Source organism: Microcaecilia unicolor, chromosome 6 (assembly GCF_901765095.1).
Source record: "Microcaecilia unicolor chromosome 6, aMicUni1.1, whole genome shotgun sequence".
NCBI lineage: Eukaryota > Metazoa > Chordata > Amphibia > Gymnophiona > Siphonopidae > Microcaecilia > Microcaecilia unicolor.
The window spans coordinates 19,729,096-19,755,754 of record NC_044036.1 but is presented as its reverse complement, the minus strand read 5'-3'; the positions used below and the strand labels follow the sequence as shown (position 1 = coordinate 19,755,754).

Below are 26,659 nucleotides of genomic sequence, written 5' to 3'. Positions count from 1 at the left end.
TTCAAAGCGATGATGAAAGTGAACTATCTTTGTCTGATGAAGAATATCTGCCACCAGCTAATCAAACATCCTCATCCAGTGATTCTTCTGATGATGAAGAAGTGAATCTAGTGGATCCTCAAGAAGTGATAAGTAGAACATCCAAAACGAATGTTTTTTGGGACAGTAATCCTACATTAGTCGGACGTACTCCAATACACAATATTGTGAGACAGGCTCAAGGAGCTGTGGGAAGTCCCAGTTACTTTACCCCTAAAGATGTATTCTGTACTTATTTTTCTGACAATATTGCAGAAGAGGTCCTATTATGTTCAAACCTAGAAGGAAGATGTATCGCTTCAGCAAAAAATAAGTCCTGGAAAAATATCTCAAAAGAGGAACTTTATGCATATATTGGACTTTTCCTGCTGGCAGGGAGTCAAAAATCGTATGATGTCCCAATACGAGAATTGTTTCTGGACCCACTTTCTGATCCACACTATAAGGCGACAATGTCAGTGGGCAGATATGAGGAAATTAGAAGGATCATTCGCTTTGATGATAAGCGAACTCGTGCAGCGAGGTTTGAAACAGACAAATTAGCCCCTATCAGTTATATCTGGAACATATTTATCAAAAATTGCACAAAACTTTACAATCCTAGTACTAATGTTACTGTAGATGAGCAACTTGTACCGTTCAGAGGACGCTGCAAATTCATACAATACATGCCCAGCAAGCCAGCCAAGTACGGTATAAAAATCTTCTGGATGTGTGATTCTGCAAATTATTATGGCATAAATGGCGTAATCTACTGTGGCAAAGAGGTTGGTGCACCAGTACAGAAGGATCTGGGGTCTGAAATAGTCAAAACTCTTGCTGTTCCAATATTCAATTCAGGTAGAAACATCACCATGGACAATTATTTCACCAATGTTGAACTAGGCAATTTTCTGCTTGCAAAAGCTATTACACTTGTTGGTACTATAAAGCAAAACAGACGAGAAATTCCAGCAGCACTCAAACACAATCGTCAGCGAGCACTTTATGAGAGTGTCTTTGGATTCAATAACAAAGCGACTTTGGTATCTTACAAGGCAAAGAAGGAGAAATCTGTAATTTTACTCAGTACCATGCATCACGATTGCAGTGTTGACAGCAATAACCAAAAATTGAAACCAGAAATCATCCTGCATTACAATGCAACAAAAGGAGGTGTAGATAAAATGGATGAGATGGTGGGAGAATATTCGTGTAAGAGGCAAACAAAACGATGGCCTGTAGTACTATTTTCAAATATGCTTGATGTAGCAGCCCTAAATTCATTCATTATTTATACAGAAACTCATCCTGAATTTCATGCACAGAGGAAGGACAGGAGACGCTTATTCTTGAAGGACCTTTGTCATGAACTTGTAATACCTCACATGATAGAGCGAAGCGACTTGAAATGCTTGCCAAAGAAAACTAAAGAAGCAATGAAACGGTGTGGCGTACAGTTTCAGATTACTCCAGAGCCAGGAGAAAGAAAACGAAAGCGTTGTTTCATGTGTCCAAGAAACATAGAGAGGAAAACTGAGCGATATTGTTACACTTGTAAGGAAACTGTTTGCAAAGAACACTCTTCTGAAAAAATAACATGTCAGAATTGTTTGGAAGACTAATATAATAGAAAAGAAAGTTAGAATAAAAATGTAGCTGCAGCTAATTTGCTATAGATTTCTATGCATTTTTGTGTGTTTTCATGTCTTTGCGTGAAATTTGGGAAAAAAAAGATTTTTTGGTGTTTTCTGTGAAAAATTATAATTAAAATGTTGTCCACTATTCATATTTTATTGAACAATTTTGAAATAAACTTGTGAAAGTTATTTAAGTGTGTTTTTCTACATTATGTGCATGGGGGCCTAAAAGGCCCCCATGACGTTAATATGTATATTTTTAACGTCATGCGTTCTAGGGTTAAAGTTGTGGTCTACATCTGTAGTAAAATCATTGTGCATGGATAATGTGGAGATTGCAACGACAATAGTGAATAACTCTTTATAAGAAGGTTGCTTTACCGGTTGAACTAAAGATGTCTAATATTTGTGCTGTTCTAAAAGGCTTGAAGTCGGATCCATTAACATTGAATACTTACCATCCAGGGTCAGCCTTGATATTTTTGACGAAGTCTCTTGTATGTTGATTTTTGGTCTTGAAAAAGACCTTTTTGAAGATTGAGCTGCTGCATGTCGCTAGTCTTCGTTCTGTCCGTTGTCCACTAACCTTTTGAGACAAAGCATCCAGACTCCTGAGGAAGGCACTTGTAGTGCCAAAACAGGGTACCTTCTAGAGTTTTCTTTCAATAAAACCATACTTTATACATTGGACGCCTTGGGTCTACTTCTTGAAGAGCCTGGTTCTGTTCCCACTCCTGAACCTAGTCCTGCGCTCATACAATACACAAGCCTACACCAGCGCAGGCCATTTTTCGGCACACCTTAGTGAAAGGGCCCATAAGTGCTCCCGCATGAACTCAGCGTTAGCATGTGCTAATGGCGAACATGATAACTAGTTAATACTTCCATACTTATTCTCCAGCCATGACACATCCCCTCCCAAAAAGATTTTAGAAATATAACTAACTCATATTTAGGACCTAGGAAATTGGATATTTCTGTAAAATGTTTTAACGTGTTTTCGGTAAGTGTTTTCTCCTGCATTAAGCACATATTCCCCCAGATTCTATATAGCATTCTGTGCTGAAATCCATGCGGATTCTATAACAGCACACATAACTTAATTGGCGTAGCAAGCCAATCAGCATTGTGAACAACACTTAACAAGCAATAATGAGCACTGATTGACCATAATTAGAATTTACGTGCACAAATTGCTAAGCGTATTCTGCAACGTACAGTGCATAAATTTAGAGGTGCGTAGGCAAAAAGGGGTGTGGTTATAGGCATTTTGTGGGCATTCTAAAATTTACACGCATAGTTATAGAATATGGCCCAATGCCATGTTTCGTTGGTGTAAATGAGCGTGCATAGTTTTAGTTGCTGGGATATCAACGAAGAGTATTCTATATACCGCACCTAAATGTAGGTGCCACTTATAGAATATACTTAGGCGGAAATCTTTTCTGTGCAGATTTTTTAGGTTCCAATACAACGGTACTCTAGTATCGTATAATACTGATATTTATTACGTGCTACAACATACACATATATTAACCACAACCTGATATGGTATCTTAGGAACTCACTCATACAAGCCTTTCACACCACCTTCCAAATCGGTACCTGAATATATTGTATGTTATGCATATACTTGAACATGTCAATAAAGTATTATAATGTTAATACAAGCAGTTCAAGGTCATGGCACACAGCACATTTTCAATGATTCCTAAAATGTTCTTTGATTGAATCAAATTTATAGCCGTCAGTCCAAAAAATCGCTCTCAGTTGACTTTTTCACAATAGTTTTTTTGTTACATTTGTACCCTGCGCTTTCCCACTCATGGCAGGCTCAATGTGGCTTACATGGGGCAATGGAGGGTTAAGTGACTTGCCCAGAGTCACAAGGAGCTGCCTGTGCTTGAAGTGGGAATCAAACTCAGTTCCTCAGGACCAAAGTCCACCACCCTAACCACTAGGCCACTCCTCCTGCATATATTAACAGCCTTCCATTATTGTCCTTGACCTTGAAAACTTCACTTATAAGGAGTATTTTTTACAGTGCAAAATAAGCTTTCACATGCTGAATGCCATATTAGGATCACTCTATGGTGCTGCACGGCTTGAAGAGTGCTTCCGTCAGACCCCCATATAAAACACAAGCCAACTTCAGTTTAGCTCCTCGATGCGAGACCGCATTTCGTATTGTCCTTCATCAGGAGGAACAACTCCCAAATCCTTCGGGAAAGAACTGTCCACGTGGGGCCTCCCCACTCCAGCGTTAGACTTCAATCCATATATAGAATCTCCCCCATTAGGACTTAGTGCCCTTTTAATAAAAGGGCCCCATAGAAAACAGAGGTTATGATAATGAGTAGATTCCCATCAGAAGATAATCCTAAGTGTACAGCAACCAGTAATTAGGTGTACTGGTGCTCAGAAAATTAGGAAATCTAGGCACCATGAGAAGACTGTTGTGGAAAGACATTTTTTAATTACATGTGAAGCCATTTTAGATCCAGATAATTATAGAATTGTGCTTCAGTCTTTTGTTATATTACAGGGGGCTTTATCTAGTTCTCTCTCAATTTGGGCATCACAGGTAGTGCAGAATGCAATGACGAGTTTTGGCAGAAGGCAGTAGATACAAACATATTACGCTGGTATTATATTTGTTACATCGGTTGCCAATTATGTGGCAGCTTAGATTTAACATTCTTAAATTAATACATAAAGCTTTGCACAATGACACCCCAATTTTTTTAAATCTCTGCCTCATTGAGATTACTTGATGTTGCATCATACGCCGTGCCCCCTCCCTACCCATCTTCAAATCAATGTTCAAAGCCCACCTCTTCAATGTCGCCTTCGGCACCTAATCACTACACCTCCTCTCAGAAAACTTATCTACCCCAACTTGACATTTCGTCCTTTAGATTGTAAGCTCTTCCGAGCAGGGACCGTCCTTATTGTTAATTTGTACAGCGCTGCGTAACCCTAGTAGCGCTCTAGAAATGTTAAATAGTAGTAGTAGTATTATCCAGAAAGAAGAAACTCATTAATGAATGTTTTTGATGGTGGACCAACCCGGAGACCTAGTTACTAATAACTGAGGTTAACAGTAAAATAGCATATATCAGTAGTCCACGTTGATAACTTTCCCCCTTAATTTTTACAGAAAAAAAAAAAGAAATGTCTCTAGAAATTGAAATCACTTCTATATGTGTTACGTCTGCGCTCCCCTCGCCCTCTGGTGGCCAGAACCGGTGGCTGCTATGGACTATCACCCGTTCCAGACTTTAGCCCAGTCCGGTCTGGATCTTCCAGGCTGCCAGACTTGTCTGTTTTGTTTGACCCTGCACTGCACCCGTAGCTGCCTGATGATTGCTGCAGCTGAAGCTCAGCTGCTGCTGGGCTTATTAGCCATTTGGAACCTCTCTGCCTTTGCCTTTGCATTGCGTCTAAGGCCCTGGTATGTTGGTGCTTTTGCATTTCAGCCTGAGTTTGTTTCCTTACTCTAGTTCTTGCCTGAAGTCTTGCCTGTTCTAGTTAGTCTATGTTTAGTTTAGGGCATTGCTTGTTTCCCAGTCTTGTGTCTTGTTTGTAGGTCTTTGTCTAGTTCTGGGTTTATCTGTGTTCGTTCCCTGCTTCAGTGGCTGCTTGCAGCTTTCAGTTCAGTCTCCTGTCTAGCTGTGTTTGTTCCCTGTTTCAGTGGCTGCTCACAGCTTTCAGTCCTGTCCTTTAGCCTATCCTTTCCCTGCCTTGCTGTCCCTGTGCTGCCTAGCTGTTATCCAGTTCTGCCCTGTCCAGTAAGTCCTGCCGGCCACCTGAAGCCTGGAGCTCAACTCTTGGTGAAAAGTGGCCAGGTGCAGGTGAAGCCTAACTGTTTGTCAGAGATCTGCCCTGTCTCTAGCGTGGGGTGGTTTTGCCTGCCACTGCCGCTCCTCGGCAGTGGCCCAAGGGCTCACAAATCCAGTTTCTAACTTTGAAAACGTGACAATATGTAATAAAAGTGAGCCCAGTATAGGGAAATCAAGCCACTGTAACATCACTGATGAGGTTGGCTCTTATGCATTGGTGGAATGAGACATTATGACATCACAGTATCAGCTCTGGTTACCAGAGATTGAAACTCTTCACAACCTATCAACATGGGCTATTGTTAAGAAGTGCTATTTCACCACTAACTCGTGCTATTTTAGCATGGGTCCCATTTTATGCAATGAAACTTTGTTACTAATAACTGGGGTTAACTGTAAAATAACTCAGCAGTAGCCCATGTTGATAACTTCCTTCTTTAATTTAAAAAAATGTCTCTAGAAATGGAAATTACTGTTGTATGTAATAAAAGTGAGCCAAGTATAGGGGAAGCCATTGTGACATCACGGATGAGGTTGGCTCTTAGGCATTGGTGAAATGAGGCATTATGACATCACAGTATCAGCTCTGGTTACCAGAGATTGAAACTCTTCACAACCTATCAACATGGGCTATTGTTAAGAAGTGCTATTTTACCACTAACTCGTGCCATTTTAGCATGGGTCCCATTTTATGCAATGAAACTTTTACTAATAACTGGGGTTAACTGTAAAATAACTCACCTTAGCAGTAGCCCATGTTGATAACTTCCTTCTTTAATTAAAACAAATGTCTCTAGAAATGGAAATTACTGTTGTATGTAATAAAAGTGAGCCAAGTATAGGGGAAGCCATTGTGACATCACTGATGAGGTTGGCTCTTGTGCATTGGTGGAATGAGACATTATGACATCACAGTATCAGCTCTGGTTACCAGAGATTGAAACTCTTCACAAACTATCAACATGGGCTATTGTTAAGAAGTGTTATTTTACCACTAACTCGTGCCATTTTAGCATGGGTCCCATTTTATGCAATGAAACTTTTACTAATAACTGGGGTTAACTGTAAAATAACTCACCTTAGCAGTAGCCCATGTTGATAACTTCCTTCTTTAATTAAAACAAATGTCTCTAGAAATGGAAATTACTGTTGTATGTAATAAAAGTGAGCCAAGTATAGGGGAAGCCATTGTGACATCACTGATGAGGTTGGCTCTTAGGCATTGGTGGAATGAGGCATTATGACATCACAGTATCAGCTCTGGTTACCAGAGATTGAAACTCTTCACAACCTATCAACATGGGCTATTGTTAAGAAGTGCTATTTCACCACTAACTCGTGCTATTTTAGCATGGGTCCCATTTTATGCAATGAAACTTTGTTACTAATAACTGGGGTTAACTGTAAAATAACTCAGCAGTAGCCCATGTTGATAACTTCCTTCTTTAATTTAAAAAAATGTCTCTAGAAATGGAAATTACTGTTGTATGTAATAAAAGTGAGCCAAGTATAGGGGAAGCCATTGTGACATCACTGATGAGGTTGGCTCTTAGGCATTGGTGGAATGAGGCATTATGACATCACAGTATCAGCTCTGGTTACCAGAGATTGAAACTCTTCACAACCTATCAACATGGGCTATTGTTAAGAAGTGCTATTTCACCACTAACTCGTGCTATTTTAGCATGGGTCCCATTTTATGCAATGAAACTTTGTTACTAATAACTGGGGTTAACTGTAAAATAACTCAGCAGTAGCCCATGTTGATAACTTCCTTCTTTAATTTAAAAAAATGTCTCTAGAAATGGAAATTACTGTTGTATGTAATAAAAGTGAGCCAAGTATAGGGGAAGCCATTGTGACATCACTGATGAGGTTGGCTCTTAGGCATTGGTGGAATGAGGCATTATGACATCACAGTATCAGCTCTGGTTACCAGAGATTGAAACTCTTCACAACCTATCAACATGGGCTATTGTTAAGAAGTGCTATTTCACCACTAACTCGTGCTATTTTAGCATGGGTCCCATTTTATGCAATGAAACTTTGTTACTAATAACTGGGGTTAACTGTAAAATAACTCAGCAGTAGCCCATGTTGATAACTTCCTTCTTTAATTTAAAAAAATGTCTCTAGAAATGGAAATTACTGTTGTATGTAATAAAAGTGAGCCAAGTATAGGGGAAGCCATTGTGACATCACTGATGAGGTTGGCTCTTAGGCATTGGTGGAATGAGGCATTATGACATCACAGTATCAGCTCTGGTTACCAGAGATTGAAACTCTTCACAACCTATCAACATGGGCTATTGTTAAGAAGTGCTATTTCACCACTAACTCGTGCTATTTTAGCATGGGTCCCATTTTATGCAATGAAACTTTGTTACTAATAACTGGGGTTAACTGTAAAATAACTCAGCAGTAGCCCATGTTGATAACTTCCTTCTTTAATTTAAAAAAATGTCTCTAGAAATGGAAATTACTGTTGTATGTAATAAAAGTGAGCCAAGTATAGGGGAAGCCATTGTGACATCACGGATGAGGTTGGCTCTTAGGCATTGGTGAAATGAGGCATTATGACATCACAATATCAGCTCTGGTTATTACCAGAGGCTGAAACTCTTCACACTAAGGTGTGGGGGGGGGGGGGGGGGAGTTATCAACTTGGGCTATCATTAAGATGTGTCATTTTCTTTGACTGTCTTCATGATAGCCCTTGTTGATAACTTCCTTCCCCCCCTCTTAGCGCCTGCCACTATGAGGTACATACGTAAGTGGCTATTTTAGGAAAGAAAACTGAAAACTCTTCTCATTCACTTATACAGCCCATTCTAAAATTACTCTCATTAACAATTTGTACTTTTTAGTAGAACTTGGAAGGCAAAGTTGCTTCAGAACATACATCCAAATGCACAGCTCCTCTGTTCAGCAGTTCTGCACTTCATTGGTTTCCATTGCCCCACAATTTGTTTGCTTATAATAATGATTCTTCTCAACTATGCGCCTCTCATGTAATATAGTTTCCCTGTCAAGCCACTGTTGGATCAATAAAGGAAGATAAATGTGGTTATTCTTATTGCACTCGACCCACTCAGAGACTGACTAGATTCGTGGCAATGCATAGACGTTTGTGGTTTTCTTAACCGCCCAAGTGCCCAATGATGTATTCATTGCTAAGCTGTGCTCTTGTCAGTTTTTGGAAAATGTATTTCATCAAAAGTTGTGAAATAAAATGAAGAAAGATGTGAAGGTTTTATGCATTAGCTGAATTGTGAAAGTTTCTGCTAGATTACAAGTTATGCTATGGGTTAGCTCTGAGAAATGAAATATTGTTTTTCATCTGCGGAGCTCAGAACACTCGTCATCACATACCAAGTTCATTTCATTTCATTAAAAAAAAAAAAAAAGAAATGGTGTAATTTTAAAATATGAAGTTCAAGAAATGTCTGCTGGAACTTCTGGAAAGAATCAGAGGGACTGGACGAAAGGAAAGTATTTGCAGAGAGGAAAAAAAAAAAAACTTAGCTGTATTTGATCAGTAGCCAGGATGCAGGCTTTTGAAATATGCCAAAATTACAGGCAAGCCAGCTGGCTGGAACATTGGTTTTGTTAGCAAGCAAACACGTCCCCTCTTTGAAAACTGGCCGAGAGCTTTAGATCTGGCACTGAAGATTTGTAGAACAGAATCTGATCTAATGCAGCAGGTGCACATTCAGAGTATTTTTTAAAAATATATTTCCACACTGACAATGATAGGGATCCCTCCAGAAGACTAGAAGTATATTGTTCTCCCTTGATGCTGCTTTGATGCTGCCAGAGTCATACTTACACATCTGTTCCACTTACATTTTGAAGTGCAAAATGTGGTTATCATTGTGTAGGCCAGCGAGGCTTATCAAGGTGTGGGGAAAGGGAGTTAATGAATTACCTAAATGCAAACAGCTCAAAAAGTCCTTCAAAATAACTCAAAAACTTTAGAGCAGGTGGCCGCTGAAAAGTATTGGAATCAGTGAAGCTTTTAGAATAGACTAAGTGAAATGGCTGTACATTTTTTTGGGTAAATAAAAGGAGAGCTGGTAATAGAATAAGTATGCCTTGAAGTAGCAATCTCAGACATGGCAGCTACCTTAAAAAGCTTCAACAATTGTTTAGATTGTGTTTTAACCTTAAGACTGCAGCCTTAGAACAGTTGTGATTTGCAAAAAATAAGATTTTGGAACTGTTTGACGTTGATATTAAAGAGGGCTAATCTGGTCAGCAGTGAAGGCAGGACTGTTTAAGTACTTAAAAAAAAAAACCTATTGGCTATTTTGAAAGGATAATTTGGGAGGCATAAATCGTTATGGACGTATTCTATAAGTAGGCACCCCGATGCGGCACAGTTAGGACTAGATTCAATGAATAGCACTGAAAAAAACGGCGGTGGAAAAAAATCTGTGCGGCTTACTGCCACTTAGTAAAAGGAGCCCTTAGGGCTTGCATTTATGCTAAGTCCAGTGGCAATCCTAGGTCGGCTGCCACCCGGGGCAGATCGCCGCTGCGCACCCCCCCCCCCCCTCCGGGTGCAGCGGTGTCCCCCCCCCCCCCCCAGAGTGCAGCATGACACCCCCCCCTCCCCGGTGCAGTGACACCCCCCTCCCCAGCACATCAAGCCCCCCCCCCCCCCCAGGTGCATTCTTGGCTGCTGGAAGGTGCGGAGAGCAACCGCGCGCCTGTCAGTTCCATTGGCTCCCTGCTCCCTCTGCCCTGGAACAGCAGAGCTCAGTTTTTAATTGGTTTAAATCTTTTTTCGAAAATAGACAGTATCTAGTTTTAAAGGACAGTAGTTATTCATCTTTTTGGGTATCTCCCTGTGGAGTTCCCCCAAGGTTCTGTCATCTCTCCACTCCTGTTCAATTTGTTTATGAGCTCTCTTGGTCAACTTTCATTGGTATCTGGTGAGACTGTGTTGTCATATCCAGAGATGCCCCAGCCTGCATGTCAGACCTGATAGACCTCCCACCCAGGAATGCTAAAAAATCATCCCGCGGGTGGAGGCATGGCTCAGAGACAGATGGGAGTGGTTTGTCGTTTTTGGAGGGGGCATCTCTGAGAGTAAGACGGGGGGGGGGTGGATTTTGGAGGGGGGGGGGCGACGCATAGGTAGTGTCGATGTTGCTTCGTTTACACTGTATGGGAATGACGGTTGCGTTGGGGAGTGGAAAGAGAGATGACAGAATGGGCTTCCTACCTTCGTGTACTTGTGTTCATTATGACCCGCCCTCGACGTCATAACGTTGTGACGTGAGGGCGGGGCACAGATAGATGGTTACTAAAAGTGGTTACAGAGCTTTGAACTTACGAACCCTGAAGCCACAAAGTGAGCCTTAGAACGTTGAGGTTGCTTTTTATGTGCAGATGGGGCTTGGCTGAGGGCGGGTCTATGAGTGAGGGTGATAGCCTAGCCTACGAACAGTACAGGAATTCAGTGCTTCACTGCCAGGGGGTGAGCTTCAGAACGTGTAAGGGGGGATTTTATTTTTATAGATATCTGGGAGCACACAATTCTGGAATGCGTTGCCGCGCAACTTAAAAACGATTTATGAGCTAACCAGCTTCCGCAAACTACTGAAAACACATCTCTTTGACAAGGTATACCACAAAGATCAACAAATGTGAACTACTCCACATATATCCAGATTTGTCTCATAATTTCTGCTTGTTATACTATTATCATGCCTTTCTATTATCATGTTACCCAAGATCCTTCTACTACTATTACTACTTAACATTTCTAGAGCGCTACTAGGGTTACGCAGCGCTGTACAAAATAAACCAAGAAGGACGGTCCCTGCTCAAAGGAGCTTGCAATCTAAAGAACGAAATGTCAAGTTGGGGCAGTCTAGATTTCCTGGGTAGAGGTGTAGAGGTTAGGTGCTGAAGGCGACGTTGAAGAGGTGGGCTTTAAGCAGAGATTTGAAGATGGGCAGGGAGGGGGCCTGGCGTATGGGCTGTTCTGTAACATTACATGTCTATTCTCTTATATATCTCCACTATTCATGATGTATTGTAAGCCACATTGAGCCTGCAAAGAGGTGGGAAAATGTGGGATACAAATGCAATAAATAAATAAAATATTTTCTTTTTGTTTCCTGTTGATCAGGTTATAGACTCGTGTCTCTTCTAAAATTAATAGTTGTATAAAAAGGGTGAAAGACCAAGATGTTATGGTTTGTTATGGATTTAACTAAAATGGATCTCAGTTTAAGGTAGAAAGAACCTAAAGTTTGGGGAATTACACTGGATCCATCTGTGTCAATGTAGCCACAAATCAATAGTTCGATTAGAAAAAAACGTATTTTAAGTTAAAACAATTATTTTGATATCTTATTTTTTAGAAGAACATTTAAATATTTTTGTGTAGTTAAACAATCTTACCATTCTTGGATTATGGTAATTCACTCTATTTGAGCCTTTCTTCTAGACAACTTTCTAGACTTCGGATGGTTCAGAATTTAGCTGCTAGGCTAATATTTTGGAAGACTAGGCTGGCTAATGTAACTCCTTTATTGGGTGAATTACATTGGCTGCCTATGAAGTTTTCGGTTATTTTCAAGGTAGTTTGTTTAGTATTTAAGGACTCCTTTTACTAAGCGACGATTTGCCCAACGCGGGCTACCGAAGCAGCCAACAGTACTTCCCACCCATAGCACCCCGTCATTTCCACCGCTACAAAATATTACTTATTTTTATAGTGCCAGAATGTACCCGGCAGTAATCAGGCAGTGCCGGGATAATGTGGGAGCCCTTACCACCACCTCAATGGGTGGTGGTAAGGGCTACCTCCCGAAATCACTGTGCAGCAAGTGCTTTACTTGCCACCCAGCCATTTCCTGTTGGAAAGCGAGACTTCCCTTTTACCAGCTGTGGTAAAAGGGGGCCTTGGCGCGTGCGTAAAACACACGCCGATGCCAGCGCTGGCCCCCTTTTGCCGCAGTTTGGTAAAAGGGGCCCTAAGTTCTTGAAAGCTTTGTGTCCTGAAGAGTATCAATAGAAATCAAACAAAATAAAACATGGAAAAGAAAATAAGATGATACCTTTTTTATTGGACATAATACATTTCTTGATTAGCTTTCGAAGGTTGCCCTTCTTTTCCTGAAGAGGGATCTCAATTGGTGACTGCGTTAAAATCTAGGCTAACTTCCAGAAGATGCTGTTATTTATTGCTAGCTTTTCCTTCAACAACAAATATATAATTTAAGGCCACCTTCTCTGAATCATTTTTTTTTTTTTAGTGGTTCGTTATTGGAGCAAACTTCCAGTTGAATTATGTTTGATGAAGAATTATTTTTTGTTTCTTAAAGCCTTGAGAATTCATCTATTAGATTAGAGGGGAGTAACTGCCTTAGGTTTCACATTTTTAAAAATTTATATTCTGAATCTGTTTTCTTTCTGACTATTGCAACTTCCTGATATTTTGTTGTCTGGCATTGATTGTAACTCGCCTTGAAAGTTGGCGAGAGATAAATCTTCGATAACATTACAAAAATGCCCTAGAGAAAAATGCACTAAGACAAGCCATAGAGATGGCCTTGTGCACCATTCCTAGTGAACTGACCACACAGACCTCCCAGTGGAGCAAAGGGGCAGCCTAGTAGTACAAATCCCACTTTGGATACTAACAACCAATTATTGAAGCTAATTGGCATCCATTACAATTTGTGTGCAAATTTGGCTGCTCTGTTCTATAAAGCACTACCAGCATGTAAACGAAAGGGGATGTGGCCATGGGTGTGGCAGGAGTGTTCCGAAAAGTTGTGTGTGTTGTTACAGAACACTGCCTCAGTGTGCCTAACTTAGGTGCCAGCATTCACATCCGGTTTGAGCAGGCGTAAGTCAGGTGCCCACACTTAGTGCAGATTTTTTTCTAGATGGCCGCACTGAAAATCATTACTGACCATTACTGAAAAATGAGCTTGTGAAGCTACTGTGATATGCAACTTATCCTTAAAATCGAGTGTGGTACCGGAAGATTGGAGGGTGGTCAATGTAACGCCGATTTTTTAAAAAGGTTCCAGGGGAGATCCGGGAAATTATAGACCGACGAGTCTGACATCGGTGCCGGGGAAAATGGTAAAGGCTGTTATCAAAAACAAAATTACAGAGCACATCCAAGGACATGGATTACTGAGACCAAGTCAGCATGGCTTTTGTGTGGGGAAATCTTGCCGGACCAATTTACTTCAATTCTTTGAAGGAGTAAACAAACATGTGGACAAAGGGGAGCCAGTTGATATCGTGTATCTGGATTTTCAAAAGGCATTTGACAAGGTACCTCATGAAAGGCTACAGAGGAAATTGGAGGGTCATGGGATAGGAGGAAATGTCCTATTGTGGATTAAAAACTGGTTGAAGGATAGGAAACAGAGAGTGGGGTTAAATGGGCAGTATTCACAATGGAGAAGGGTAGTTAGTGGGGTTCCTCAGGGGTCCGTGCTAGGACCGCTGCTTTTTAATATATTTATAAGTGATTTAGAGATGGGAGTAACTAGCGAGGTGATTAAATTTGCTGATGACACAAAGTTATTCAAAGTCGTTAACTCGCGACAGGATTGTGAAAAATTACTGAAGGACCTTACAAGACTGGGCGGCTAAATGGCAGATGACGTTTAATGTGAGCAAGTGCAAGGTGATGCATGTGGGGAAAAAGAACCCGAATTATAGCTACGTCATGCAATGTTCCACGTTAGGAGTTACGGACCAAGAAAGGGATCTGGGTGTCGTCGTCGATAATACACTGAAACCTTCTGCTCAGTGTGCTGCTGCGGCTAGGAAAGCGAATAGAATGTTGGGTATTATTAGGAAAAGTATGGAAAACAGGTATGTTATAATGCCGTTGTATCGCTCCATGGTGCGACCGCACCTTGAGTATTGTGTTCAATTCTGGTCGCCGCATCTCAAGAAAGATATAGTAGAATTGGAAAAGGTGCAGCGAAGGGCGACGAAAATGATAGCGGGGATGGGACGACTTCCCTATGAAGAAAGACTAAGGAGGCTAGGGCTTTTCAGCTTGGAGAAGAGACAGCTGAGGGGAGACATGATAGAGGTATATAAAATAATGAGTGGAATGGAACAGGTGGATGTGAAGCGTCTGTTCACGCTTTCCAAAAATACTAGGACTAGGGGGCATGCGATGAAACTACAATGTAGTAAATTTAAAACAAATTGGAGAAAAGGTTTCTTCACCCAATGCATAATTAAACTCTGGAATTCGTTGCTGGTGAAGGCGATTAGCTTAGCAGAGTTTAAAAAGGGGTTAGACGGTTTCCTAAAGGACAAGTCCATAAACCATTACTAAATGGACTTGGGAAAAAAAATCACAATTCCAGGAATAACATGTATAGAATGTTTGTGCGTTTGGGAAGCTTGTCAGGTGCCCTTGGCCTGGATTGGCCGCTGTCGTGGACAGGATGCTGGGCTCGATGGACCCTTGGTCTTTTCACAGTATGGCATTACTTATATGTACTTATCATAGCACTATTATTCATTGATTGATTGATTTGAAACATTTCTAAAGGGAACTATCCATTACACTAGGTGATGAACACCAGGGACATACACAAGACACAAAAAGCATAGCAGAATACACAAAACTCCAGCAAAGCATCACCAAATGAAGTCCCCTTACCGTGACTAGAAACTTGTGGCTGCAAGCCTAATACTCAAGCAAAACTGAAAAAGCCTGGGCAAAAAGAAATTATTTTAACTGTTTCCTAAACTGAAGTATTGAAATTATAATACATATGTTCACAGGCAAAGAATTCCAAAGAGACACGCCTGTCGTCTGAAGCATTGCTGAATGGTTAGCTTCAAGTCCAACACTTAGGACTATCGAATAAAAGTTTATCCGCAGAACATAAACTATGAGATGACTGATACATTCTTAAAGGTGAAACCAATGCCAGGGGTGCATCATTGCTCAAGGCCTTAAAAATCAAGGTAAACACCTTAAACCTAATCCACCAAAGTACAGGAAGACAGTGCAAAGCCTTCAAAGCCGATGCAGTGTGATCCGATTTCGACATTCCTGTCAGAAGCCTAGCAGCATCATTTTTGCAAAATTTGAAGAGAATGAATCACCGATTTAGAGAGGTCCAAGTTAAGAGTAATCCAGAACAGATAATTCCAAAGCTTGCAAAAAAGTCCAGAAATTTACCTTGGATAACAAATTCTTCAAATATTTTAATAATCTTAAGCTGAAGAAGGCTTTCCGAATAGCATTCCTTATTTGAAATTTGCAAGTTAGCTTAGAGTCTAATGGAACTCCAAGATACATTCGGTGGTCAAAACAATCTCAGTATCTGCAAAGCTGAATGCACCGGGCCAACACTCAAGTTGTGAATGATTTGACAATAACAGTATCTTTATTTTTAACCTATTGGTGCTAAACCAGCATCTTAACTTCTGCAAGCACATCTTCAAAAACCACAGTGTCAGAGACAGAACACTTTACTGGGGGAAAAAACCCCTGAATATCATTAGCATAAAGTCAGTATTGCACACCCATACCAGAGAGGGGAAAGGGAAATGGGACTTGATATACCACCTTTCTGAGGGTTTTTTTTGCAACTACATTCAAAGTGGTTTACATATATTCAGGTACTTATTTTGTATCAGGGGCAATGGAGGGTTAAGTGACTTGCCCAGAGTCACAAGGAGCTGTAGTGGGAATTGAACCCAGTTCACTAGAATCAGAGTCTGCTGCACTGACCACTAGCCTACTCCTCCACTAGCAACATGCCATGTAGAATCTCAAATTGTAGCAACAGAATCTCAATAGTAGCAACATTCCATCTAGAATCTCCAATAGTAGCAACATTCCATGTAGAATCTTCAAATAGTAGCAACATTCCAGAATCTCAAATAGTAGCAACAGCAACATTCCATGCAGAATCTCAAATAGGGAAAAGGAACTGGGACTTGATATACTACCTTTCTGAGGTTTTTTTTGCAACTGCATTCAAAGCGGTTTACATATATTCAGGTACTTATTTTGTACCAGGGGAAATGGAGGGTTAAGTGACTTCCCCAGAGTCACAAGGAGCTGCAGTGGGAATCAAACTCAATTCCCCGGGATCAAAGTCCACTGCACTAACCACTAGGCTACTCCTCCACTCCTGAACACGATAAACTGGAATCAAGTAGATATAAAATAAAACAAGTGAAAGAGCAGAGCCATGTGGTACACCCATAGTAATCAATATCCAAGATGAATTTTCCTCACCCAAACAGACTCAAAATTAACATTAAGATAGAAAAGAAAAGAACCATTCTAAGACCGTTCTCTGAATCTCTAAAGAACAAAACCAACTCAGAAAAATTTCATGGTGGATGTCGAAAGCGGCAGAAATATCTAGGAAAACTATTAGATATTCTTCACCCCGATCAAATCCCTCATGTATCAAATCAAATACATAGAGGGGCATAATTGAACAAAAACGTCTATCTCCATGGGCGTTTATCTCCGAGAACGGGTCCGTGAAGGGGCGGACCGAACCGTATTTTTGAAAAAAATAGACGTCCATGTTTTATTCGACAATTTGTGAGCTGGGCGTTTTTGTTTTTCAGCGATAATGGAAAATGAAAGCGCCCAGCTCAAAAACGAATAAATCCAAGGCATTTGTTCGTGGGAGGGGCCTCGAGTCATAGTGCACTGGTCCCCCTCACATGCCAGGACACCAACCGGGCACCCTAGGGGGCACTTTTACAAAACCAAAAAAAAAGGTAAAAGAGCTCCTAGGTGCATAGCACCCTTCCCTTGTGTGTTGAGCCCCCCAAATCCCCCTCAAAACCCACTGCCCACAAGTCTACACCATTACTATAGCCCTAAGGGGTGAAGGGGGGCACCTACATGTGGGTACAGTGGGTTTCGGGGGTTGGACGACTAATAAGCATTAAGCAGCACAATTGTAACAGGTAGGGGAGGGATGGGCCTGGGTCCACCTGCCTGAAGTCCACTGCACCCCCTAACAACTGCTCCAGGGACCTGCATACTGCTGCCAGGGAGGTGGGTATGACATTTGAGGGTGAAAATAAACAGTTGTGAAACGGCATATTTTGTGGTGGGAGGGGGTTTGTGACCACTGGGGGAGTCAGGGGAGGTCATCCCCGATTCCCTCCAGTGGTTATCTGGTCATTTAGGGCACTTTTTGGGGCCTTATTCGTGGAAAAACAGGGTCCAGGAAAAGTGCCCTAAATTCTCGCTAAAAAGGCATATTTTTTTTTCCATTATGGCGAAAGGCGCCCATCTCTGATCGGCCGATAACCACGCCCCAGTTCCGCCTTCGACACGCCCCCGTCAACTTTGTACGCTTCCGCGATGGAGTGCAGTTGAAAACGTCCAAGTTCGGCTTTCGATTATACCGCGTTATTCGTTTTTGGGAGATAAACGCCTATCTCCCGATTTAGGTCGCAATATAGGCGTTTTTGTCTTTCGATTATAAGCTGGATAGTAAACATAGTAGATGACGGCAGAAAAAGACCTGCGCGGTGCATCCAGTCCATCCAAATACAGGAAAGAAGATCTGTGATTAATTAACATATAGGAATAATTGTGGAATCACCAGGCCTATTACAATATTCTCCTTTAAAATGTTCGCCCCCCCTCCCCCCAAGGTATACAATATTGGTGGTCTAAGAAACAGCTGAAATGTTTGTTTAGTTCTAAAGTTTTTTCTTTTTTCTTCTTTTTCATTGTTGGTCTCTGAGTTTCTGTATACAAGATTTAAGCTTGTAAGTAATTATAAAAATTTATTAAAAAGGGTTCCAGGAGTGATCCGGAAAATTACAGACTGGTAAGCCTAACTTCAGTGCCAGGGAAAATAGTGGAAACAATTATAAAGAATAAAATTACAGAACACATAGACAAACATGGTTTTTATCAGGACAGCATTGGTTCAGCCAAGGGAAGTCTTGCCTCACCAATTTGATTCATTTCTTTGAAAGCGTAAATAAACATGTGAATAAAGGTCAGCCTGTTGATGTACTGTATCTAGATGCATGCGACCACATTCTCGTACTTGGCCACGCAAGTGTGGAATGCACTGCCTACAGACCTGAGAACAATCGGCGAAACAACTATCTTTCGCAAATCTCTTAAGACATATCTCTTCAGCAAGGCATACAATGAGAACTAATAGACACAATAATCCACCCGACAATCCACTCAATTAAGATAACTCATCTACTATAGCTACCTAAATCACTCCCCTCCTTCTTCTTTTACCCTAATCTAAACTCTACACAACATTAAATGTATATGTCACCTTGCAATGACAATGTTAACAAAACTATGTAAGCCAAATTGAGCCTGCAAATAGGTGGGATAATGTGGGATACAAATGCAATAAATAAATAAATATCTAGATTTTCAGAAAGCTTTTGACAAAGTTCCTCAAGAGAGACTCTTGAGAAAAAGTCATGGGATAAGAGGCAATGTCCTTCTGTGAAGTAGGAATTGGTTATTGGACAGAAAACAGAGGGTAGGGTTAAATGGACATTTTTCTCGATGGAGGAGGGTGAATAGTGGAGTGCTGCAGGGGTCTATACTGGGACCGTTGCTAATTAACATATCTATAAATGATCTTGAAAACAGAATGATGAGTGAGGTGATTAAATCTGCAGATGACACAAAACTATTGAAAGTTGTCAAAACACATGAGGATTGTAAAAAGTTGCAGAAAGACCTTAGGAAACTGGAAGATTGGGCATTGAAATGGCAGATGAAATTTAATGTGGACAAATGCAAAATGATGCACATTGGAAAGAATAATCCAAATCATAGCTGATGCTAGGGTCTACTTTGGGGGTCAGCATCCAAGAAAAAGATCTAGGTTTCGCTGTAGATAATACACTGAAATCTTCTGCTCAGTGTGAGGTGGTGGCCAGAAAAGCAAACAGGATGCTGGGTATTATTAGGAAAGGGATGGTAAATACGACCGAAAATACTATAATGTCTCCGTATCACTCCTTGGTGCGACCTCACCTTGAGTATTGCATTCAATTCTGGTCGCTGTACCTCAAAAAAAAGATATAGCGGAATTAGAAAACGTTCAAGGAAGAGTGACCAAAATGACAAAGGGGATGGATCTCCGACTATTTGAGGAAAGGCTAAAGAGGTTAGGGCTCTTCAGCTTGGAAAAGAGACAGCTGAGGGGGGGATATAATTGAGGTCTATAAAATCCTAAGTGGTGTAGAATGGGTAGAAAATGAATCAAATTTTTACTCTTTCACAAAGCAAAAAGACCAGGGGGTACTCAATGAAATTACATGGAAGCACTTTTAAAACGAATAGTAGGAAATATTTTTCACTCAAAGATTAATTAAGCTCTGGAACTTGATGCCAGAGGATGTGATAACAGCGGTTAGTATATATGGGTTTTAAAAAAAGGTTTGGGCAAGGAAACGTGTATAGTTTGTTATTGAGATGGACATGGGGAAAGCCACTGCTTGCCCTGGGATTGGTAGAATGGAATGCTGCTATTATTTGAGATGCTGAATGGAATCTTGCTATTCTTTGGGGTTCTACATGGAATGTTGCTACTCTTTGAGGTTCTGCATAGAATCTTGTCACTGTTTAGGATTCCAGAATCTTGCTGTTCTTTGGGGTTCTACATTGAATGTTGCTACTCTTTGGGTTTCTGCCAGGTTCTTGTGACCTGGATTGGCCACTGTTGTAAGCAGTGGCGATCCTAGCCGGCATGACACCCGGGGCGGATCGCAGATGCGCCCCCCCCCCCGGGTGCACGCTGCTGGGGGGGGGGGGGTGCTGCGGCGCGCGCCTGTCAGCTGAGTTCGCTAACTTCGCTGCAGCTCCCTCTGCCCCGGCCAGAACAGGAAGTAACCTGTTCCGGGGCAGAGGGAGCTACAGCGAAGTTAGCGAAGTCAGCGAACTCAGCTGACAGGCGCGTGCCATGGCACCCCCCCAGCGGACGCAACTGGGGCGGACCGCCCCCCCCCCTTGGTACGCCACTGGTTGTAAGTAGGATACAGGGTTACATGGCCCATTGGTCTGACACAGTATGACTATTATTTATAACAGTCCAGATTGTCCTAGTTTCCCAGTCGTAGTTATATTGGTGCTCTAGAGCCCAGTGTAATTATAGCACTGTGATTTTATAAGTGGATTAGGGCTCTTATGGTTTGGTAAGTTTGCTTAGGTTTTGAGTTTGTCTGCAGAGTTCTGTGTTATTTTCAAAAGTTTCTGGCTCTTAGTGGCACTTAAAATAAAAATGCTCAAGACTAGTGGTCTCCATATTCTGTAGAGTCACCACACAAATGAAAACACATCTGACTGGCAGTGGATAGAGTGTCTGCTGCTCCTGAGCTGATAATCACAATCTGAATATTTTTTTGTGTGTGTAGCATGTTTTAAGAGGGATAGCTCTATTGTTGGGGAACATGGAGTTTGTGACCGAAAACTGGTGGTGCAGAATTTATATTGAGATTCTGTCCAGTCCTGTAGAAAATCCAGACTTCATGCCACATAGAATAATTTATTGAATGATGCTCTCAATTATAATGGCGGTTTTACTTGGCAGCTGAAATTGGCTGGAGGGAGAGAGTTTCTTTATGTATGGTCCATGGTGTCCTATTTTGCTAAATTAAAAATGGGGGGTGGAGAGGGAGTGTGATGTGGAGGGCATGATGTGCAGAAATGTTGCTTTGGCTTTCCCCTTACCATATTTAGCTTGCCCCCCTCCCCCTGTGGCCACCCCAAATATTTCTGTCTGGAGACGCCACTGGGTGGGTCAGAATAAAGGTCCAATCCAGATCTGAAAGAATTAGATCCATTTCTCACAGCAATAGCTTTCCAATGTCTACTTGCAAATAATCTTCTATGAATCTTTCCTCTAGGAATTTTGTCCAAATCCCTTTTAAGCCCTGCTATGCTTGATGCCAGGACCACATCCTCTGGCAGCAAATTGCACAGCTTGATTCATTAGTCCTTCAATGAATCAGAAATTGTATCTTATTGAGTGGGCACATTCCTTTCTTAATCTACTGTCACAAAGACTTTATAGTGCTGAACAAAACTTATACATTTGATCTGATTATTGCATTCTTGATTAAATGATTTTTTTTTTTGTTTCTTTTGCCCTCAGGTGCTCTTTGCTTTGAATCAAACGTTACTGCAACATGAAAGTCTTCGAGCAGGAAGCTTTCAAGCGCCCTATACCACCGAAGACCTCATCAAGCATTACAACTGCGGAGATCTGAATGCTGTAATATTCAGTCATGATAGTTCACAGGTAATGCGCTATCCCCATGATTCTATATTTGACACCTTAATTTACGCATGAAAATCGAAGCGTATTTTAACACAATGCGCGTAATTTGGCTATCAGTGTTGTTAATTGGATCTTAACAAGCAATTATCTGCATTAACTGGCATTAAGATTTATGTGCACAACTCGTTAAGCGTAGTCTGTAACATGGTACGCTTAAATTCTAAGTCATGTAGGGTCCCTTTTACAGACCGGCGGTAAGCCCAATGCGGGCTTACTGCTCGCTCTTCCGGGAGTACCTCTGGCCCAACACGGCTGCCGGCAGTAGTCCTACCCCAAGTGCACGCCATTTCAGGGGGAAAATGAAAACCCCTAGAAATGGCTTGCATGATTATAACCCAGCGATCATTGGGCATCACCATCAGCTGCCCAGTTACCATGGGAGCCTTTATTGCCACCTCAGTGGGTGGTGGTAAGGATTCCCCGTCACGTGGCAGAATAAGTTCATGTTCAAACCTACTGTTTCTCTGTATCTAGCTCTGTGACCTCTCCAGTCTGCCCTTTTCCCTATAGTTGTTCTTCCTGTAAGCCAAGCCTCGCTTTGGTCTCCTTGCTTCTGTTTCATTTCCTGTTGTTGTTCTTCCTGTTAGTCAAGTCTCGCTTTGGTGTCCCTGAAGCCAAGCCTCGCTTTGGTCTCCTTGCTTCTGTTTCATTTCCTGTTGTTGTTCTTCCTATTAGCCAAGTCTCGCTTTGGTGTCCCTGAAGCCAAGCCTCGCTTTGGTCTCCCTGCTTCTGATTCATTTCCTACTTGTGACATCATCAGCCTACTCCTTTATAAGGACCCAGGGAGCTTTCCTACGTGGCCTTTGCAAGAGGTCTCTTAATCTTGTGTTACCTGTTTTAGATCATATCCATGCTTGGCTTTGTTCCTGAGTGTTTTGCTCCTGAAGGTCCGTGCTGTGTTTCTCTGTGTCTTGTGTTTCAATACTTCCCTTTGTTTCTGTGAGTTTGCTTTTGAGTCTTGTTTCCTGAAAGCCTGGCTGTAGAGCCACACCCTGCCCTTTGTGTCTATATCTGTTTGATTCTACCCTTGGCTCCTGCTTTTAGTCTAGCCCTGCTTTTGACTCTTGATATAGTTAAGCCCTGTGTTTAAGCCAACCTCTGTGTTTAGCCAAGCTCTGTTTCTGTATTCCCTGTTCTGTATTCTGTATATGTGGCTCTTGTCTGTTTATTCTGAGTCTGTAGAAGCCAGCATCATACCTGATTACTTCACTGCTATCCAGCTGTGGGTGCTGGTAAGCACATTGCTTCTTTGCTTGTTTGTCTTCTCTTAGTCTGCTTAATCCTTTGCTTGCCATGTTTGCTTCCTGGCTCTTGAGCTCTGTTTCTGCCAAGTTCTTTTCCTGTTGTGTGTTTGAGCCAGGTTCTGCTCCTGCTCTATGTTTGAGCTAGTTCTGTCCCAGTTCTCTGCTAAGCCAAGTCCCTTTTATTATCCTGTTCCAGCCAAGCCAAGTCTCTTTCAGTATGCGGTTCCAGCCAAGCCTGCTCCAGAATTCGGTTCAATCCAAACCCGTTCCAGAATCCGGTTCCAGCCAAGCCCATTCCAGAATCCTGTTCCAGCCAAGCCTGTTTGAGAATCCTGTTTGAGAATCCTGAATCCTGTTTCTGCCTTGTGTATTGTCTTGCTTCTGTTATTCTTGTTGCCTACCTCCTACCCTGTCTTGCCTGTCTAGTTGTGCTTTGTCTTGTCTCTTTCAGTCTAGTCCTGTCCGGATCCAGTCCTTGCCTTGTCCTTGTCTTGCCCTTTTCTAGACCCAGTTTTAATCTACTTCTGTGTTTTGCCTTGTCTTGCATTTCTGGGTCCCAGTCCCAGTTTTTAATCCAGTTCCGAGTCTTGCCTTGTCCTGTCTGGGTTCCAGTTCTGGCCCTTTGCCTTCTTTTCCTTGCCTCGTCTGGATCCGGTCCTTGTGTTGTCCATTGTGTTTAGTTACCTCTGTCCTGCCTGTGTTGAATCTGTTAGTTTATCCAAGTCCAGTCTGTTCTGATTCCTGCCTGCGCCAGCCCCGGTGATTTGTCTGCCAAAGCTCCAGCTTTGGTCCAAGGGCTCACCATTCCTGACAGTTGTGACAGGCAGGCATTTGTTTACGCCAAAATACGACCTGTGTCGGGTCACTATTAAAGTACACTTGTCCCATTCTTGAGAGCCCTATGTGCTTTTAAAAATAAAATGTTATATGTTGACAACACTGGTTAGCGAAGGTCTTCATTTTTCTTTTAGATGAGTGAAGAGTGTTTTAAGTTGAAACTTATCTCATGGCGACTCCACCAGTGACCTAATTGCTCACATTTTTACAAATGCGCTATGCATATAAATGTTTAGAATACCACCATATATACGTGCATAAGTTCACACTTAATATGCCTCCTAAGAGCTATTCTGTGAGTATGTACCATGCAGGGCTTTTTTTGAGGGGGGTACTTGGGGGTACTGAGTACCGGCACCTTTTCCATTGTCTGCTAAAATTGACCCCTGGTCCCCAAGTTTTAATGAAAGAACACAGGCTCTACACCCCAATTCTGTCTTGTCGTAGATTCTATGACTGGTTGTAGGAGGCCTGGCTATTGTGAGGTGGAGTCCCTCAGTGATCACCCCACCCCTGAAGGTTGGCCTGGCATTTGAGTACCGGCACCTTTTTGCTAGAAAAAAATGCACTGGTACCATGTATTTGCAAGGGAGATAAAACAATGAGGCAGACCTTCTAAAAAACACAGTCTTTATTAGGAGATTAAAAGCTCCCAGATATGTAACATAAAATGCCCAACATGGCCATGTTTTGCCAGCATAAAAATGACTGCATCAGGAGCAGTAGGTTACTGTAAATGAGAATAAAATCATTCAGTATCTAAAAACAACATACTTTATAGTTTGTTTATTTAGTTGTGTGCTTTTAAAGTATGTTGGGTTTAGATACTTAATTTAGGAGCATAACCTTTGCAGAATAAGGCCCACGAGGACTAAGGAGCACATTATGAAGTTACTAAGTAGTAAGTTTAAAACAAATCGGAGAAACATTTCTTCCCTCAATGTGTAATTGATAGTTTTCTAAAAGAAAAGTCTATAAGCCGTTATTAAGATGGACTTGGGAAAATCCACTGCTTATTTCTAGGATAAAATCTGTTTTTGTTTGTTACATTTGTACCCCGCGCTTTCCCACTCATGGCAGGCTCAATGGAGGGTTAAGTGACTTGCCCAGAGTCACAAGGAGCTGCCTGTGCCTGAAGTGGGAATCGAACTCAGTTCCTCAGGACCAAAGTCCACCACCCTAACCACTAGGCCACTCCTCCACTCCATTCTTTTCAGATCTTGCCAGGTATGTGTGACCTGGATTGGCCACTGTTGGAAACAGGATACTGGGCTTGATGGACCTTTGGTCTGACCCAGTATGGCAATGCTTTTGTTCTTATGTTCTCAAGTGACCATGCGACACTTAGGTGTTCACACTTACATCACCTCTACGGCTGGCATAACTGTGAGCATCAACATGATAGATATGTCTATATTGGGTTACACTAATATTCTATACTGGAACTTAGGCACCTGGGTTCCCTTATAGAAAGGGCACTTACCACATGCTGTCAGTGTACCTAAATGGAGGTTCATGGTTATACGTTCTGAAATGAAAAGGGAATGTCCATTTTCCTGAGTGCCCTCTCTGTGGTGTTCCTGGAGAGACTGTCAGCTCAGGGGCGTAGCTACGTGGGGCCACGGGGGCATGGGCCCCTATAGATTTGGCCCTGGCCCCCCCACCGCCATCATCGGGTACCTTTGCTGGTGGGGGTCCCCAACCCCCGCCAGCTGGTCCTCTTCTCCGGCGCGGCCGCGTTGCTGATCTGCAAGGCTTCTGTTTCTGTGAGTCTGACGTCCAGGTCAGCAATGCGGCCGTGCTGGAGACGAGGACTTCGGCTGGTGGGGGTTGGGGACCCCCGCCAGCAAAGGTACCCGACGATCGGGGAGGGTTGGCGGTGGCGGGAAGGGTGGGGTTGAAAGGGTTGGTGCCGGGGGGAGGGGCAAAGGTGGTAGTGGCGGCAGTCAAAAATGGCGGGGGGGGGGGGGGGGTCGGCAGCGCTGGGGGGGGCTAAAATGTGCCTCCTCACCTCGGGCTCTTGGCCCCCTCCCGCCGAAGTCTGGCTACGCCCCTGTGTCACCTACTGTAGGTTACTGGTTGTGATTGCTCATGGTGGTTATACCATGAGCCGTTAGTTCATTTAGGAGGTCTTTTACAAAGGCGCGGTAGCGTTTTTAGCACTCGCTTAAACGCTAGAGACGCCCATAGGAACGTTAGCGCACCTTTGTAAAAGGACCCCTCAGTCCAATAGCCATCAGACTGCAATCTGTCAATGGTATTTAAACACAACTCTCCTCTATATGGTTCTACATCAGATGAAATGGTTACTTTTTAAAATGTCATCGCTGTGAGGGAGATAAAAGCCGAGTTCAGTTTTAGCTGAAAAAACATCAGCAGTCTTTTTCTGTATTAACATTAGTCATATGTGCAAGAAGTACTTTGCAATCAGAACGTGATTCATCTCTCTTTGATTCCTTTGGTGTTTTCTGGGTTCTGGTCTCCATGTGTCTCTTGTTTGCCAGTAGAAGGCACAAGATTACATTTGTTTTCTTTTGATATTTTGTGTTTGGGTTGTAGTTTTATCGCCTGATTGAAGAGTCTGGAAAGGAATGCATATTAACAGAGGCTGATTAGATATATCTCTGGGGGGGGGGGGGGGGGGGTTCATCTAATTCCTCCCATCTTAACGAACGACACCATAATATTATTAGTCAGTATTTAAGAAAGAAGTGAGACACATGGAAGGATGACCCACTATTCAAATATAC

General features: G+C 42.2%; 1 protein-coding gene across 2 annotated transcripts in view; it reads left to right on the top strand.

Moving 5' to 3' along the window:
* Positions 1 to 26,659, top strand: part of TRABD2B (TraB domain containing 2B) — a 499,500-nt gene that overhangs the window by 207,626 nt on the left and 265,215 nt on the right. For both annotated transcript variants that reach the window (XM_030207549.1, XM_030207550.1), the window contains exon 3: positions 21,643 to 21,789. In XM_030207549.1, coding sequence (XP_030063409.1) covers positions 21,643 to 21,789 — 147 coding nt within the window. The remainder of the gene's footprint in view (positions 1 to 21,642; positions 21,790 to 26,659) is intronic.